This window comes from Prionailurus bengalensis, chromosome D1, assembly GCF_016509475.1.
Source record: "Prionailurus bengalensis isolate Pbe53 chromosome D1, Fcat_Pben_1.1_paternal_pri, whole genome shotgun sequence".
Taxonomy (NCBI): domain Eukaryota; kingdom Metazoa; phylum Chordata; class Mammalia; order Carnivora; family Felidae; genus Prionailurus; species Prionailurus bengalensis.
Window position 1 is genome coordinate 25,955,666 of NC_057346.1, and position 16,491 is coordinate 25,972,156.

Here is a 16,491-nt window from a genome sequence, read left to right on the forward strand (position 1 = left end):
ATCTGTTTTTATTTTAAATAATTTGTTTGGCAATAAGCTAATTTTAACAATTGTTAATTTATATATTAATTTTTAAACGAATAATCTGTTTAGGCTAGAAATTAATTTATGTGACTCTAAATAAAAGAGTTAGGAAGAGGGTGCCTGGGTGGCTCAGTCATGTCCGACTCATGATTTCAGTTCAGGTCATGATCTCACAGTTCATAAGTTAGAGCCCAATGTCGGGCTCTGTGCTGACAGTGCGGAGCCTGCTTGGGATTTTCTCTTTCCCTCTCTCTCTACCCCTTCCCCTACTCATGCTCTCTCTCTCCCTCTCTCTCAAAAATAAATAAACATTTATTTTTTAAAGTTAGGAATCTATACCTAGCACAAAGTCAGATCTCAATAAATATGTCACATGAAAGAAGGAGAAACCTGCTACCATTTTTACAATAATAGAATTAAAATGTTGAGAAGGACTGGAAGGATTATAAGTGGAACTTTCTAATTAAGAATAAACTAAAGTACAAAGAAAGCAAATGACTTGTCTAAGATTATAAGAAAGGCAGCCATACCAAGAAAACAATATAACTGCCATTTAAAATCCAAATTTATTTTTTTATCATCTTTTAGAGCCTAAAGTTTATATATAGCTCATTTCCATGAACATGAAAAATTGACCCCTCAATAGAAAAAAGGCTACCCCAGTCTTTTATTTAGTATTATACTTAATCAAAAGCAACAATTATGCATAGCAATTAAGATAAATGACCCCAATTATTTTGTGATATAATATGGATATGATTTTTCTAGTCTTAATCATCAAATTAAATTGCCATGGATACTTTTATAATAAAGGAATCAATAAAATTAAATTTGTAAAAAAACCAATTAAAACTTAAAAATCAATATTTTTTGAGTGAGAAGTATGCATCGGGTCTGTTCTATGTACTTCACAAATTTCATCCTCACACCTTTAATCTTTACTATAATCTTATGAAACAAAAAATAGTCCTACTATCCCCATTTTACACAGTTCACGAGCTGGAGTCCTGAATCAGGCTCTGCCCTAACAGCCTGCTTGGGATTCTCTCTTTCTCCCTCTCTCTCTGCTCCTCCCCTGCTTGGGCTCTCTCTCTCTCTTAAAACAAGAATAAATAAACCAGAAAAAAAAAAATGTGTGAGGGGTGCCTGGGTGGCTTAGTAGGTTAAGTGTCCGACTTTGGTTCAGGTCATGATCTCACGAGGGTTCGAGCCCCTGGGCTGACAACTCAGAGCCTGGAGCCTGCTTCAGATTCTGATTCTCCCTTGCTCTCTGCCCCTCCCCCACTTGTGCTCTGTCTCTCTATGTCTCTCAAAAAATAAAGGTTAAAAAAATTTTTTTAAATACATGTGAATCCTGATTCCAAATCAATATTAAAAGCAAGGCAGAGTCAGGGGGGTGCCTGGGTGACTCAGTTGGTTAAGCCAGACATCTGACTTCAGCTCAAGTCATGATCTCACGGTTTATGAGTTCGAGCCTCACGTCGGGCTCTGTGCTGACAGCTCACAGCCTGGAGCCTGCTTTAGATTCTGTGTCTCCCTCTCTGTCTGCTCCTCCCCTGCTCACACACTCTCTCTCTCTCAAAAACAAATAAACATTAAAAAAAAATTTTTTTAAAGCAAGGCAGAATCACAGGCCTGATAATCTAAAAGTGGTACTCAGACCTGTGATTCTGTTCCTACTATGTTCCTACTGTTTCCATTTAAAGAAGAAGGAGATAAAACAACCACAAGAGTAACTAGAAAAGGAAATCCAACTCTAATATCGTCTATATTTTTCTACCTCCGCTGACAAGGTCCACTGCCAGTACATGCTGCAAAGAGAAATAAATATTACTAAAGAATAAAGAAAAACTGTTTTGTTTTGTTTTGTCTTGTTTTTTACTCCTTCACACCTTATTTGTTGCCTACCTGAAATCCATGCTTGCCTCTCCACCATGTGCTTAACACTTTCGGGGGCATGTCAATAACAGAAACAATGTCTCCCACCTACAAGAAAAAATTTTAAGTGAAATATTTTTAGTCAAATTTTAAACCCATTATTATGTCTAGAATTTAAATGTGAACCGTAACAAAAAGTTAAGTTCCACTCTCATTCTGTGGCTAATTATTTCTGGAAAAATGTAACACTTACATCTGTAAAGAATTTAATAATCTTAATGATCGGTAAAGAAGAGGTCTAAAAAAGGTAAGTGGTTAACCTATGTGTAGTAACTTCAGAAAGTCAGACTTACAGCATAGGATTTTTGAATGTCAGGTTTCACACCATCACCACCACTTCCGTTAAAATAGTCACTACTGTTACTAAAAGTAAAAGTGATCAGATCACCTACAAGGGATAGTTTAAAATACTCATACTTAGAACCACCATAACTTTTATTCATAGACATTTAGTGAGCATTGACCATGTGTCATGTACTGTGCTGAGTACATATCTTATTAAATCATATATCAAAGGCCTAAGATATCTACAATTACTTGGTTATTCTTAGTAAGTATAAAATTTGACAAACTAGTGAGTTTATACAAACTTTTACAAAATTATAAATATAAAATCATAATAATAGTTCTTAATAATATATTTAATGGAAATCACATTCTTCAATCAAAATAAGTGGTGATCTCTGTGACAAAACATAGTTAAGTGCTTCACAGCAATATTACTGTGGTATACATATTGCTTTTAAGAATTTTTCTTTGTAGGGGTGCCTGGGCGGCTCAGTCAGTGAAGCGTCCAACTTCAGCTCAGGTCATGATCTCACAGTCCATGAATTCGAGCCCCATGTCGGGCTCTGTGCTGACAGCTCAGAGCCTGGAGCCTGTTTCAGATTCTGTGTCTCCCTCTCTCTCTGACCCTCTTCCACTCATACTCTGTCTCTCTCTGTCTCAAAAATAAATTAAAAAAAAAACATTAAAAAATTTTTTTAAATAAAAAAGAATTTTTCTTTGTATATTTACAACTAATTTCCACATCATGAAAGAATCAACTTCACAAAGCTGTATTTGCTCACAGGCATGGCATCTTTTAAGACATACATTCCTCTGTGTATGGAACCTAAAAATCTATACTGTGTTTCTTAAACTGAATAACTGTAAGCAGTTTTTTGTCTCTCATCATCCAGTATTAGAGGAAGAAACTTAATTCCCCTCCTTTTGCATCTGATTACAAGCAATGTTCATTTCACTTTTCATCTGTTCTTTACCTCAATCTTTGAACAAACAATGAGAAGAAGGTATCACTGGGTATCATATTTAGGTACTAAAAACACAAAACAAAAAGATTGAGACCTGGCTTTCAAGAAGGTCATGGAGACAAACAGGAGAACAATTATGACTGAGTGTAATAAATGAAAGGTCAGATATAAGCGATGAGAACAGTTCAGAATAACATTCAATCCAGGCTCTTTGGGGATAGGTATTTGCATGGAGTAGGAAGAAGATCAAGGATGACTTCCTAGAAGAAATGGGAGACATTTAAGCTGAATTTTCAAGGATGAGTGGAGTCGTTAAATAAAAACAGATGGCATCCTAGGCTGAAAGACAATAGAGTATGGGGAAAGGGCCTGAGCTGACAGAGTCTTTAGTCATTTACCTCTAAAGTCAATTCATCAGGGGCCCGAGCAGTGTACCTCTTGATAACGTGGGCAGCACCAACAGCAGGAGTGTTAATGGATGATTCCTCATGAACTAGAAGATGATTTCCCTTATTATCAATCTATGACAAAGAAAATGAACTATGAGATAAAGACAGGGGACTTGTAAAAGTTTCTCTATCTATAAACGTGTTCAATTTGATTTAGAGAAACCATAACCCAAAGAATCTTAAAAAAAAACAAAACCTAACATTTACTGAATACTTATTATATGCCAGTCATTGTGCTGTGCATATAACATATGATTCAGTGTAATCCTCATAAATCTAAAAGGTACTCAGCATGATTATCAACACTTAAAGATGAAGATGCTTGGGGCGCCTAGGTGGCTCAGTCCCTTAAGCAACCGACTTCGGCTCAGGTCACGATCTCACAGTTCATGGGTTTGAGCCACCCATCAGGCTCTGTGCTGACAGCTCAGAGTCTGGAGCCTGCTTCAGATTCTGTGTCTCCCTCTCTTTGTGCCCCTACCCTGCTTGCGCTCTGTCTCTCTTTCTCTCTCTCAAAAACAAACATTTAAAAAAAACCTAAAGATGAAGATGCTAAAGCTAAAAGAGCTTATGTAATTTATGAGAAATTAAATACAGTGAAACCTTTGTTTGTGTGCATAATTCATTCTGGAAACATGCTTGTAATCCAAAGCGAATTACTTGTATATCAAAGTAATCACTTGTGTATCAAAGCAAATTCCAAGGACCACTGGCTCAGTTGTAATCACATGACGTTCGGCGTCACGTACTACTCATTATTGCAAGACATTGCTCCTTTAGCAAGTTAAAATACATTAGAAATGTTTGGTCGTCTTGTGAAACACTCTCAGAACAAGTTACTTGTAATCTGAGGTTTCACTGTAATTTTCCAAGATCACACAGCCAATAATGGAAAAACCAATATCTCAATGCAAGTTGGCCTGGTGCTAAATTCCATATTCTTTCTACTTCCCATTCTGACTTGCCAATTTCCACTGGAAGGAGAGAATAAGTCTTCAAATTAAGGAGAAATACTTAACATATTTTCTGGATACTGTGTAACACTCAATACTTAAACTGGACTCTTTAAAAGGTTAATTGTCTGTCATTCATAAATAATTGAAAAATATTTTCAATTACTAAGTCAATTAAATATATATATCTTGCTAAATGTACACTTAGTACATTAAACACCAAAATAAGAGGTGTCACTGCAATTCCCAAGATATATTAAAATTAGTTTCTTGGATTCTCAAAGAAAGATTTGAGATAAAAAAAATACTCCGCGTAAGACATATCTATCCTTCCAAAAGATGAGCATTAATTCTATTTCTTTGATTCCTGAAACTCAATAGCTATAGAAATAAATTAACATTAAATTTCTTCAGTAGACAATTCAAAAATAAATTTTGATAAGAAGTGAATTAGAAAATACCTCCATCCAAGTAAGGGCAGGTCCACAATTGATCTTGTTGCCAGCAATAGCTGAAAGGCGGGAGAGGTAAGCCATAAGCATCTGAGTGATGGACTAAAGAGAAAGAGAAGATTCAGTGGTAACTCCAAGTCAAGATACTGCACTCCCTGTCCACGTAACTGGTATAAATTAGTTGTTTCTGGGGAAAAAATTCTGTAGATTTTTAGGCATTTTAATAGTTACAGAGGATTCTTCACAGAGGCTTAAGAGTTCCGTGAAGTGAAACCATCAGCACTTACATAGAAATCCCCTGTCTTGTGAAGAACTTGAACTGATAGCTCCTCATCATCAGGGGGTCACACTATTATATAGCTTCTAATTTTATTGCTGTCTCTATCTCATACTGAAAATGTAAAAAAATAATCACAGCAGAGACATACTTGGCTTTTCTGCCAGCTTCCCCCTGGCTACTCTGAAACTCTCCAAGACCTGCTGTAAACTTCCAGGCATGCAGCTGCGGCAGGACAGCCATGTTCATATGTGATCCCACACCAAGGGTCCGTGGATTGGTCCAGAAATGGGACCAAACATTAGCTGGCGTAACAAGAGTTACTGCAGGAATTAGGAATTAAGTTGAAAATGTTTAATTCATTCTAGCAGCTATCTTAAAAAAAGAGATTAAAAACCTGGGGCCTTTTAGTAGTGGCCATGTTCTGAGACAGCTTGAGAAAGAGAAATGGAACAAAGAGACAGAGATAGGAAACAGAGACAGACTTCTAGATTTTCGGTGATACAAAAGAAGCTGTGGTTTTAGAATATTCCTGAGACCCTGTTCCTGTGTCAGTTCTTGCATGACTGATGATGCCTCTACTTTGTCCTACCTACTTAGTTGCCTTGGAATTAATTACAGATTTGAAATGGCTTCCCATCAGGACTTGAAAGATATCTGCACTGTTTTCAAGCTGCTGTTGAGTCTACTGTCAATACAATTCTTGTTCTTTTTTTTTTTTTTTTTTTAAGCATGTTTTTTTGCTCTCTGGAAGCTTTTGGTGTTCTCTGTTTTGGCTGTTGAAATTTCACTACACTGTTTCTACATGCATGTCTTTTCAGTCATTATATTTAGTACTTACTGGGCCCATGTGATCTGAAACACGGCTTTCTTTAGCTTTAGGGCATTTTCTTATATTAACTTTTAGTTACTTCCATCTCCTGTATCCTGCTAGAACTCCTAGGAGAGGGAAGTAGGAACTTCAGGATCTTTTCTCCATGATTCCCACTGTTCTCACACAACTTTTTATCTTTCATTCCCTTCTGGGGCTGTATTATTATAAAGTTTGCTCTCCCAGCTCACTAATGCTCTCTTCATCTGTGTCTATTCTGCACACAGTCCAGCTCTTCAGGTTTGCTATAACTAAAATTAATTTAAATAAGTACATGTTCATTTCTAAGATCTCTTTTTTTATTTTTCTAAAAATACGTTCTCATTCCATGACTGCGATTGCCTCCTGTCTCTCTGAGGATAGTAACCATGCTTCTGAAAGCCCTCTGTTTGCTCTTCTCAATTATTTTATTTATTTGGTTTTTACGATTAAGATTTCTAGTTGATCTGTCTTCTTCAATCCTCCTGTACCTGTTTGTATGCTGTATTTGCTCACCCCCATAAATCTTATCCTATCTACTTTCAAAGATTCCTCACATCGTGATCTCATGGTTGTGAGACCGAGCCCTGCGTCAGGCTCTGTGCTAGGCATGGAGCCTGCTTAGGATTCTCTCTCTCCCTCTCCCTCCCTCTCAAAAAAATAAAAAATAAAGAAGATTACTCATAATTTTGATGGTTTTTATATTCTGATGTTATAAAGAATCTTTTCCCATTTAATTTTTTTTAAAATCTTTTATATTTTTACTAGAAATTTGGCAGGAGTAAAGATAAGGGCACAGATATGGCATGCCATCATAAGCTATGCCTTTCTTTAATTATTAGTGAGGTCAACATTTTTCCATGTTTTTGCCTCCATATTTTATATTCTCTTTGAAGAATGGTCTCATATATGTAGCCCATTATATATTATGGATCTTTTTAATAAAATTACACACCAAACCTACTTTAATTCTAAACATTCTACATAGCACTACAACTTTTTCAGTTATGAAATAAATAATCCCAAGAGTCATCCTGAGTGTTTGATATAAGCTTTTATTTAGTATATAGGCAACACTTTCTGCTAATTTATATACAGCGATTAAGGCTGCAAAGAACTAAATGCTTACCTCTGGACTATCCTTCAGAGCATCAGAACGGGGAAGCTCTGAGAGTTGGGAGAATCGTCGGTCATAAATACATAAATGAAGATGTTTATCAAGTACCCGAAAATCTTCATAACTTCTTTTAACAATCCAACTTTTACCCTACGGGTAAGAAAAAAAAGACACTTATAATCTGCCTCTTAGAAAATGCTTATGAATCAGGCCTTATTCTATAATGGCATTATGAGATTTTATATTTTCTAGTGAAAAACTTCTATCAACTTGTTAGTAAATAGGTAAATACTCAAACTCCAAAACAATCTAATGAGTTACACTACATCAAAAGGTCAATAATGAAAATAAGATAAAACTCTCCACTCTCTCTGCTGCTCATCAAAGTCCACTGGCTCTCTGGGAGCAGTAACTGCTACATGGTAAGACAGCATGTGGCCTTAAACCCACAAAAAGAACCATAAAATAATTTGGGGTGGGAGAATATAATCAAAAATTAAAAAAAAAAATAAAACCAAGTTATTGATAGGTATCACCAACATTTTCTATGACTAAGACTGGAAAATCAAAACCACTAAAGTCCTCATCAATACACATTCAATATGCAAATATTATCTAGAACTCATTATCCTTCCCAACATCTCAGGCTTTCTTCCTTGCCTTGCCCAATCTCACAAGCTCATCAAAAATGAAAATCCGGGGTGCCTGGTTGGCTCAGTAGGTTGAACATCCAACTCTTTATTTCGACTCAAGTCATGATCCCAGGGGTGTGAAATCGAGCTCCACATCGGGCTCCGTGCTGAGCATGGAACCTACTCTCTCTGACATCCTCTTTCTCTCAATCTTTCCCTCTGCCTCTCTCCCCCACTTGCTCTCACTCTCTAAAATAATTTTTTAAAAAAACAATGAAAATCTACTCCCAAAGCGTATTTATTATTACATTCTACCTCCTAATTTTCTCTTGACTCTATCACTTCACCTAGCCCAAGCTTTAGTAGGGATGAATATCATTTCTTACCAAGAATACTGCTAATTGTCCTCACCTTTGATCTCCCCTGCTCCCCTTCCCACCACTACAAAATACAAAGCTTATCAGGTGACATTATCAAAAATCCATCGAGAGCTCCCATGAGTCAGCACTGCTGCAGAGCATTTAGTCTGGCAATTTTATCTAATTTTATACAGAGGCTCTCATCTCATAAAATTCTAGAAGGACTGCAAGAAAGGCCTGAGAGCAACCATCTCAGAACTGAAGAAACACTTTTAGTGGAAGTCTTCTCCATGTGCCCCAGCCAAATGGTGCAGAGGCAGAATGCACCACTTCATAAGGCAGAGATGTGAATTCTACACAGAGGTATATTAAAACTAACATGATCAGGAGCGCCTAGGTGGCTCAGTCGGTTGAACATCCGACTTTGGCTCAGGTCATGATCTCAGAGCTCATGAGTTCGAGCCCCGCATCAGGCTCTGTGCTGACAGCTCAGAGCCTGGAGCCTGCTTCAGATTCTGTGCCTCCCTCTCTCTCTGCCCCAACCCACTCACATTCTGTCTCTTTCTCTCTCAAAAATAAATGCTAAAAAAATTTTTTTTAATAAAACTACCATGATCAACTTGCATAATCCTACTCTGGACTGAAATTCTCTATCACGTAGATGGAGAACAATACCAACTCCTTGTCTGAGAGGGTTTTTAGAATGAATTAAGACAATAACACATGGCAGAGCCTTTTAAAGAAAAGTGTCCTGGTCACTATTCTAAGAAACGCTAGTTCCATGAGTCTGAAATGGGATCCAGTTAATTCTGATGATCAGCCTGAACTGGGAACCACTGATCCATAGGATAAAGTCCAAACATGTTTGCATATATCATGGCTTTCATCATCTAGGTTCTGTCTGAATTTATACTCTGATCTCAGTCATTACTCCTCCATGCCCTTTCTCTGCCTCCAGTTATGCTCAATTACTTACATTTATTCAGTTTATGAGACATTTGTTCCCTTTCTTGCCTCCATGATCTTTAACTGCTGCTTCTTTGGCTATGGAAAGTCACTCTTTTACTCTTTGCTGAAGTAAGCTCCTTTGTTTCCTCAGTTCTAACACTGCCTTCTAACCCAAATATTTCCTAAATAACCATAGGGAGTTAAATACTTGATCCTTTGGGATGGCAAAAATAAAAACTAAAAACAAACAAAGGCAGAAATAAAAGGAAAAACTTAGCCTACAGTTGCAATTATTTTCTCTTTCATACACACATTTTTTAAAACTATGCAACACTTCAAATACCAGAAAAGTAAACAAAATAATTTATCACATACTCATGTCTCTATCACAGAGATTAAACAGATGTTGACTTTTTTGTTTCAAAGCTCTGGATGTTATTTTAAAGAACCAATTATTATAGATACAAAGCACCATTCTTTGTATCCCTTCTAAAAGTAAAGACAGGAGTTGATGTGTATTGTTATCATGCATAAATGCATTTTATACCTTTACCATATATGCATGTATACAGTACATTGTCCAAAACAAGTAACAAGATTTTACTTCCTTCTCTATGAACCTAATCACAAATTAAGTAATTTGCTTAAAGCCTCACATATGCAAGAGAACAGAAATTAAAACGCAGTCAAAAAATAAATAAATTTTCATCTGAACAAGGTTTTACATCCATCATCCATAGTATTTTAAATTTATCCATTCTATCTTCTGATTTGGATTAGGCCTAAAGTGTGTGTGTGTGTGTGTGTGTGTGTGTGTGTGTGTGTGTGTTTTAAATGTATATGGGGAGGGTACCTGGGTAGCTCAGTCGCTTATGTGACCGAATTTGGCTCAGGTCATGATCTAGTGGTTTCAGTTTGAGCCCCACATAGGGCTCTCCACTGTCAGCACAGATCCCTCTATGGAGGCACTGTCTCCCTTTCTCTGCCCCTCTCTCACTTGTGTTCACTTGCATGCACGTGCTTTCTCTCTCGCTCTCTCAAAAATAAACATTAAAAAAATGTATATGGAGGTGCCTGGGTGGCTCAGTCGGTTGAGGGTCCAACTTCGGCTCAGATCATGATCTCACGGTTCGTGAGTTCCAGCCCCACATCGGGCTTGCTGCTGTCAGAATAGAGACTGCTTCCGATCTTCTGTCCCCCTCTTCCTCTGTCCCTCCCTGCGCATGCTCACTCTTTCTCGCTCCCTCCCAAAAATAAATAAAAACATCTAAAAAATAAAATAAAATAAAAATGTATATGAATACTTTAGGTACAGCACAACAAGGTCTAATTTGCCCAAGTGACCACACCTTATTTACATTACCTGCATAGATCCTAAAAATATATACCTGAAATAAAGAAATAGCTAAAAACTTGATTTTGGGATCAGAATGTCCTAATTGTGAATCCTGGCTGTTTAAGAACTAAATGATGTAAATTAATGTAAAATGATTAGTAGAGTATCAGTTAACAGAAATGGCTCAGTACACGCTGGCTATTACTATTCTTTACTGATTTAGAGAACTTGTTCTCAGTCAAACATTTAGAATTAGAGAACAGAGTTTCCAAACAAAACCCCATGGTATTTAGCAGAACAAATGACTGGTCACCAAAAGCTCAGCAACTCAAAGGAAAAAGAACATTTTTACTGATTACTTTCAAGTACATCAGGTTTTCAACTAGAGAAGTTAATCCATCTTTAGAGGTCAAAGGTTGTTTTCCATACTGGCTGAATTTCCAGCTTTAATATTGGAAAGTAAATCTTAAATTTAATATCGTTATTTGAAGATAACCCATAGATCCGGTGACATTTTGTTTTTGTTTTGTTTTCCTGCTTTCTTTTAGAAAAAAATGTAACATCAGGATTTTAAGTCACTAGTACAAAGGCCAAGCAATCAATCAGGATCAACTTTAAACATGCGTATAGTCATCCCACTGTCTGGGAAGGAGAGAAATAAGCTGACAACTTGGTACATTCACATCTATTACTCCTTTCGAGCCAACAGACTATGGGAAGTGGTCAATATAAAGAAAATGTAGTCCTGCATTTGTTGTTACCTGGTGCTTTTAGAATAGAAATTGGCTCTGCTTTTAATCCCGTTTTCATTAAGCATTTCTCACTAAATGAAGAATATTCTGACATAATTGTAAGGTATTAGGGACTGAGTATCTGCATCTCCCCAAAATTCTTATGTGGAAACCAAAGCCTCCAATATGATGGCATTAGGAAATGGAGCCTTTGGGAAATAATTAGATGAGATGAGGTCATGAGGGTGGAACCCTCATGAATGAGATTAGTGCCCTTACAGCAGCCCTAAGAGAGCTTGCTTCTCCTTCTCTATGCTCTGCTACATGAAGTTATAAGAAGCTAGCTGTTTGCAATCTGAGAAACGGCTCTCACCAGAACTTTGCCATTCTGACCTCCTGATCTCAGACTTCCAGCTTCCAGAACTGTTGGAAATAAATTTGTGTTGTTTATAAGGTACCCAGTTTATGGTACTTTGTGGAAAGCACCCCAAACTAAGACATAAGGTAACATTTGGCCCTTGGCTTATCACTTTCCCCTTGGCATACAAAACAGATATCTAGATCAACATGACTGTGAAACACAGAAGGAAGAGAGAAGAAAGAAAACAATGAGGAAAGCAGTAATCAGTAATGCAGGATTTAAATTTAAACTACTATGGGCTACCTTAGGTGGTAGACCTTAGGTAACTTCTAAACCTCAGTTTACTCATCTATAAAATGGGGAAGTTAACAGTACCTGAAAGTTGAAAGATTAAATGAAATAATGCATATGAGTTACTGAGCACACTGCCTGCCAATCATTCATTGAACATTCTTATCACTACTGACATTTTTGTCACTGGTATAGCGGTCTGGCCCAGAAATACCTTCTGAATGTTGTATTAGTCATATACTTGTCATACATGGGGTATAACAGACAAATAGTTTGGTTGAAACTGTTAACATGCATGGACGATATTAACGATACCTTCACTAACCTAGACTGATTTTGGAAAAGCTGTTAAATCGTGCAAATTGACAGAATTGGGAAGTTCCCAGGTTAAAAGCTCAATAATTGAAAACAAGATTGTTTATGTGCTGCTGAAGTGAGCACAAAAAACAGGATTGTAATAACAGGATGTAATAATTGTATCTAAGTCTATGCTCCAATTTCTTATACTTCTTTAGAATAAATTCCTGGGTCGCCTGGGTGGCTCAGTGGGTTGAGTGTCAGACTTCAGCTCAGGTCATGATCTCATGGCTACTGAGTTTGAGTCCCACCTTGGGATCTGTGTTGACAGCTCTCGGTGCCTGCTTTGGATTCTGCCCCTCACCGTTCATGCTCGCTCTCTCTCTCTCTCTCTCTCTCTCTCTCTCTCTTGCTCTCAAAAAGAAACATTAAAATTCTTTTAGAAGAATAAATTCCTAAAAATTGTGACATCATCTAAACCTAAGTGCAGAGTATACTGAATCTCTCTGCACTATTTTTGCAAATTTTTATAATCTAAATTTATTTGTAATTTAAAAAGTTAAAATACACAATTTCTAAAAATGGAAAGGTTGTACCAATTTTTACTGTTTGCACCTATTTTACTGCATCTACACTAATATTTATTTATAAAAGCATTTAAATTTTCCAAAAGGTGAAAATGATATCTTTATTCTTTTAGGAATTATCTATTTACATCTTTGACAATTTTTCTACTAAAATATAGTGTATACTCCTATAATTATCGCTTATCAAACTTATCAAACCCTATTACACTGAATGTCTAGCCAAAGTATTTCATGTAACTATTAGCCCTTTGAAAGCTTAACACTTTTACTCAAATAGTTTGTTAGTCAAGAAATTTCCTTGGTCTCTCAAAAAATTAAAAATAGAACTACCCTGTAACCCAGCAATTTCACTACTAGGTATTTTTCCAAAGGATACAAAAATGCTGATTCAAAGGACCCCATGCACCCCAATATTTACAGCAGCACTATCAACAATAGCCAAATTATGGGAAGAGCCCAAATGTCCATCAACTGATGAATGGATAAAGAAGATGTGATACACACACACACACACACACACACACACACACACACACACAGGAATATTACTCGGTGATCAAAAAGAATGAAATCATGCCAGGTGCCAACAATGTGGATGCAACTAGAGGGTATTATGCTAAATGAAGTAAGTCAGTCAGAGAAAGACAAATATCACATCACTTTATTCATATGTGGAATTTGAGAAACTCAACAGATGAACATAGGGAAGAGGAAGGAAAAATAAGAAGAGAAAGGAAGGCAAACCATAAGAGATTCTTAAATACAGAGAGCATACTGAGAGTTGCTGGATGCGTTTTGGGTGGGGGGATGGATTGCATGGGTGATAGGCATTGGGGAGGGCATCTGCTGGGATGAGCACTGGGGTGTTGTATGTGGGTGATAGGTCACTGGATTCTACTGAAATCATTATTGTACTGTATGTTAACTGACTTGGATTTAAATAAAACTTAAAATTTTTTTTAAAAAGGAAAGAAATTTCCTTGAATGCATTCTGAAGTGATATATTAAGTGGATTAATACACTAAAATACTAATTTTTTGTTTAAAAAAAGTGGAAAAGAAGTTAGCAGGTCCTTCTTACTTAAGACTTCTTCCTATAGAAGTATAGTAAAACCTTGGTTTGTGAGCAGAATTCATTCCAGAAACATGCTTGTAATCCAAAGCACTTGCACATCAAAGAGAATTTCAAGAACCACTGACTCAGTTTGATCACGTGACATTTGGCATCATGTACTACTTGTATTGCAAGAAACTGCTTGTTTATCAAGTTAAAATTTATTAGAAACGTTTGCTCGTCTTGCAGAACACTTGCAGAACAAGTTACTCACAATCCAAGGTTTTATGTATTTAAAATATGTTTTTTAAAGAGGCATTTAAAAATATATTGTTTTGTGTCTTACATTTGGTAGTTGCAGGACATTTTTAGACAATTCTTTTATACTGTTTACCTAGATGATCATGTCATCTGTGTACAAAGGCTGTTTAATTTCTTCCTTTCCCATTTGTATATCTTTTATTTCCTTTTCTTGCCTTAATGGCATTAGCTAGGAATTCCAGCACAGTGTTGAAAAGCAGTGGAAAGAGGGGACGTCCTTACCTTGTTCCTGATCTTATTTACAGAATGAGTTTCTCACTATTACAGTTATAGATTTTTTATAGATACTCTTTATCAAGTTGAGGACATTTCCCACTAATTTTAGTTTACTGAGAATTTTTAATCATGAATGATTAAATTTAATGACCAAAATAGCAGAATACAAAGTTAATATACAAAAGCCAATTGCTTTCCAATGCACCAACAATGATTAAGTTCAATTTGAAATTAAAAGCACAATAGTATTTATATCAGCACATCCCCCCAAAAAAGAAAGAATTAAATACAAATCTAAAAAAACATGGGGGTGCCTGGGTGCCTCAGTCAGTTGAGCATCCAACTTCAGCTCAGGTCATGACCTCATGGTTCATGAATTCAAGCCCTGCATCAGGCTCTGTGCTGACAACTCAGAGCCTAGAGCCTGCTTCAGATACTGTGTCTCCCTCTCTCTCTGTCTCTCCCCCACTCAAAAGTCTCTCTCTCTCTCTCTTTCTCTCTCTGAAAAATAAACATTAAAAGAATTTTTTAACTATGTACAAGATCTGTATGAGGAAACCTACAATATTCTGGTAAAGGTAAACAACTAAAAAAATTTGAGAGATATACCATGTTCCTGGATAGAAGGGTCAATATATGGTCAAGGTATCAATTCTTCCAAACTTGATCTATAGATTCACAATGCTATGCCAATCAAAACCAAAGCAAGTTCTTTTTTATTTTAAAGTTATAGAGAGAGGTAAAAGATTAGAACAGCTAACACAATATTAAAGGAGAAGAACAAAGTTGGGAGACTGACACCAAGCGACTTAAAGACATACCATAAAGCTATAATCATCAATACAGTGTGGTATTGGCAAAAAAAAAATTAACAAATACATCAATTAAACAGAACAGAGAGCCCAGAAATAGACCCACATAAATACTGTCAATTGATCTTTGACAAAAGAGAAAAGTCAACACAGTGGATTAAAAAAAAATTCTTTTCAACAAATAGTGCTGGAAGAATTGGCAAAATCCACAGTCAAAAATATAAATCTAGATACAGACCTTACAGCTTTCAAAAAATTACTCAAAATGGATCACAGACCTTAATGTAAATGCAAAATGATAAAACTCATAGAAGGTAACACAGGAGAAAATACAAATCATCTTGGGTTTGGTGATAAACTTTTTTAGATACATTAGAGTCACTATCCATGAAAGAACTGATGAGCTGGACTTCACTGAAATTAAAATTTTCTGCTGTGTCAAGACACTATCAATAAAATGAAAAGACAAGTAGTAGACTTGGGTGAAAATACTGGCAAAAGATTTATTTGATAAAAGACTGTTATCCAAAATGTATAAAGAACTCTTAAAAATCAACAATAAGAAAACAAACAGCTGATTTAAAAAGTCCAAAGACCTAAGCAGACACCTCACCAAAAAGATATGCAAATAATAGATAAGTATATGAAAAAATGCTCCACATAATACATCATCAAGGAAATGCAAATGAAAACGAGATAACACCACACACCTATTAGAATGGCAAAAACCCAGAACAAAATGCTGACAAAGATGTGAAATAATAGGATATGTCTTCCATTGCTAGTAGGAATACAAAATGGTAAACACACTTTGGAAGACAACTTGTCAGTTTCTGATAAAACTAAAGATACCTTACCACAGGTTCCAGCAATTAGACTCCTTGGTGTTCATCCAAATGAGCTAAAAAGTTATGTCCACACAAAAGCCTGTACATGCATGTTCATAGCAGCTTTATTCAGAAATGCTGAAACTTAGGGGTGCCTGGGTGGCTCAGTCGGTTAAGGGTACCACTTTGGCTCACATCGTCATCTCATGATTTGTGAGTTTGAGCCCCGCATCAAGCTCTGTGCTGAGCTCAGAACCTGGAGCCTGCTTCAGATTCTGTGTCTCCCTCTCTCTCTGCCCCTCCCCTGCTTGTGCTCTGTGTCTGTCTCTCAAAAAAAAAAAAAAAAAAAAAAAAATTTTTTTTAAATGCTGAAACTTGGAAGCAATCAAGATATCCTTCAGCTGGTG

General features: G+C 36.4%; 1 protein-coding gene across 4 annotated transcripts in view; it reads right to left on the minus strand.

The window, feature by feature from the left end:
• The window catches only part of ARHGAP32 (Rho GTPase activating protein 32), a 302,758-nt gene that overhangs the window by 88,223 nt on the left and 198,044 nt on the right, over positions 1-16,491 (minus strand). For all 4 annotated transcript variants that reach the window (XM_043579809.1, XM_043579808.1, XM_043579812.1 and 1 more), the window contains 4 exons: positions 7,326-7,463; positions 5,079-5,171; positions 3,614-3,736; positions 1,933-2,010 (listed from right to left, as the gene is read on the minus strand). In XM_043579809.1, coding sequence (XP_043435744.1) covers positions 1,933-2,010; positions 3,614-3,736; positions 5,079-5,171; positions 7,326-7,463 — 432 coding nt within the window. The remainder of the gene's footprint in view (positions 1-1,932; positions 2,011-3,613; positions 3,737-5,078; positions 5,172-7,325; positions 7,464-16,491) is intronic.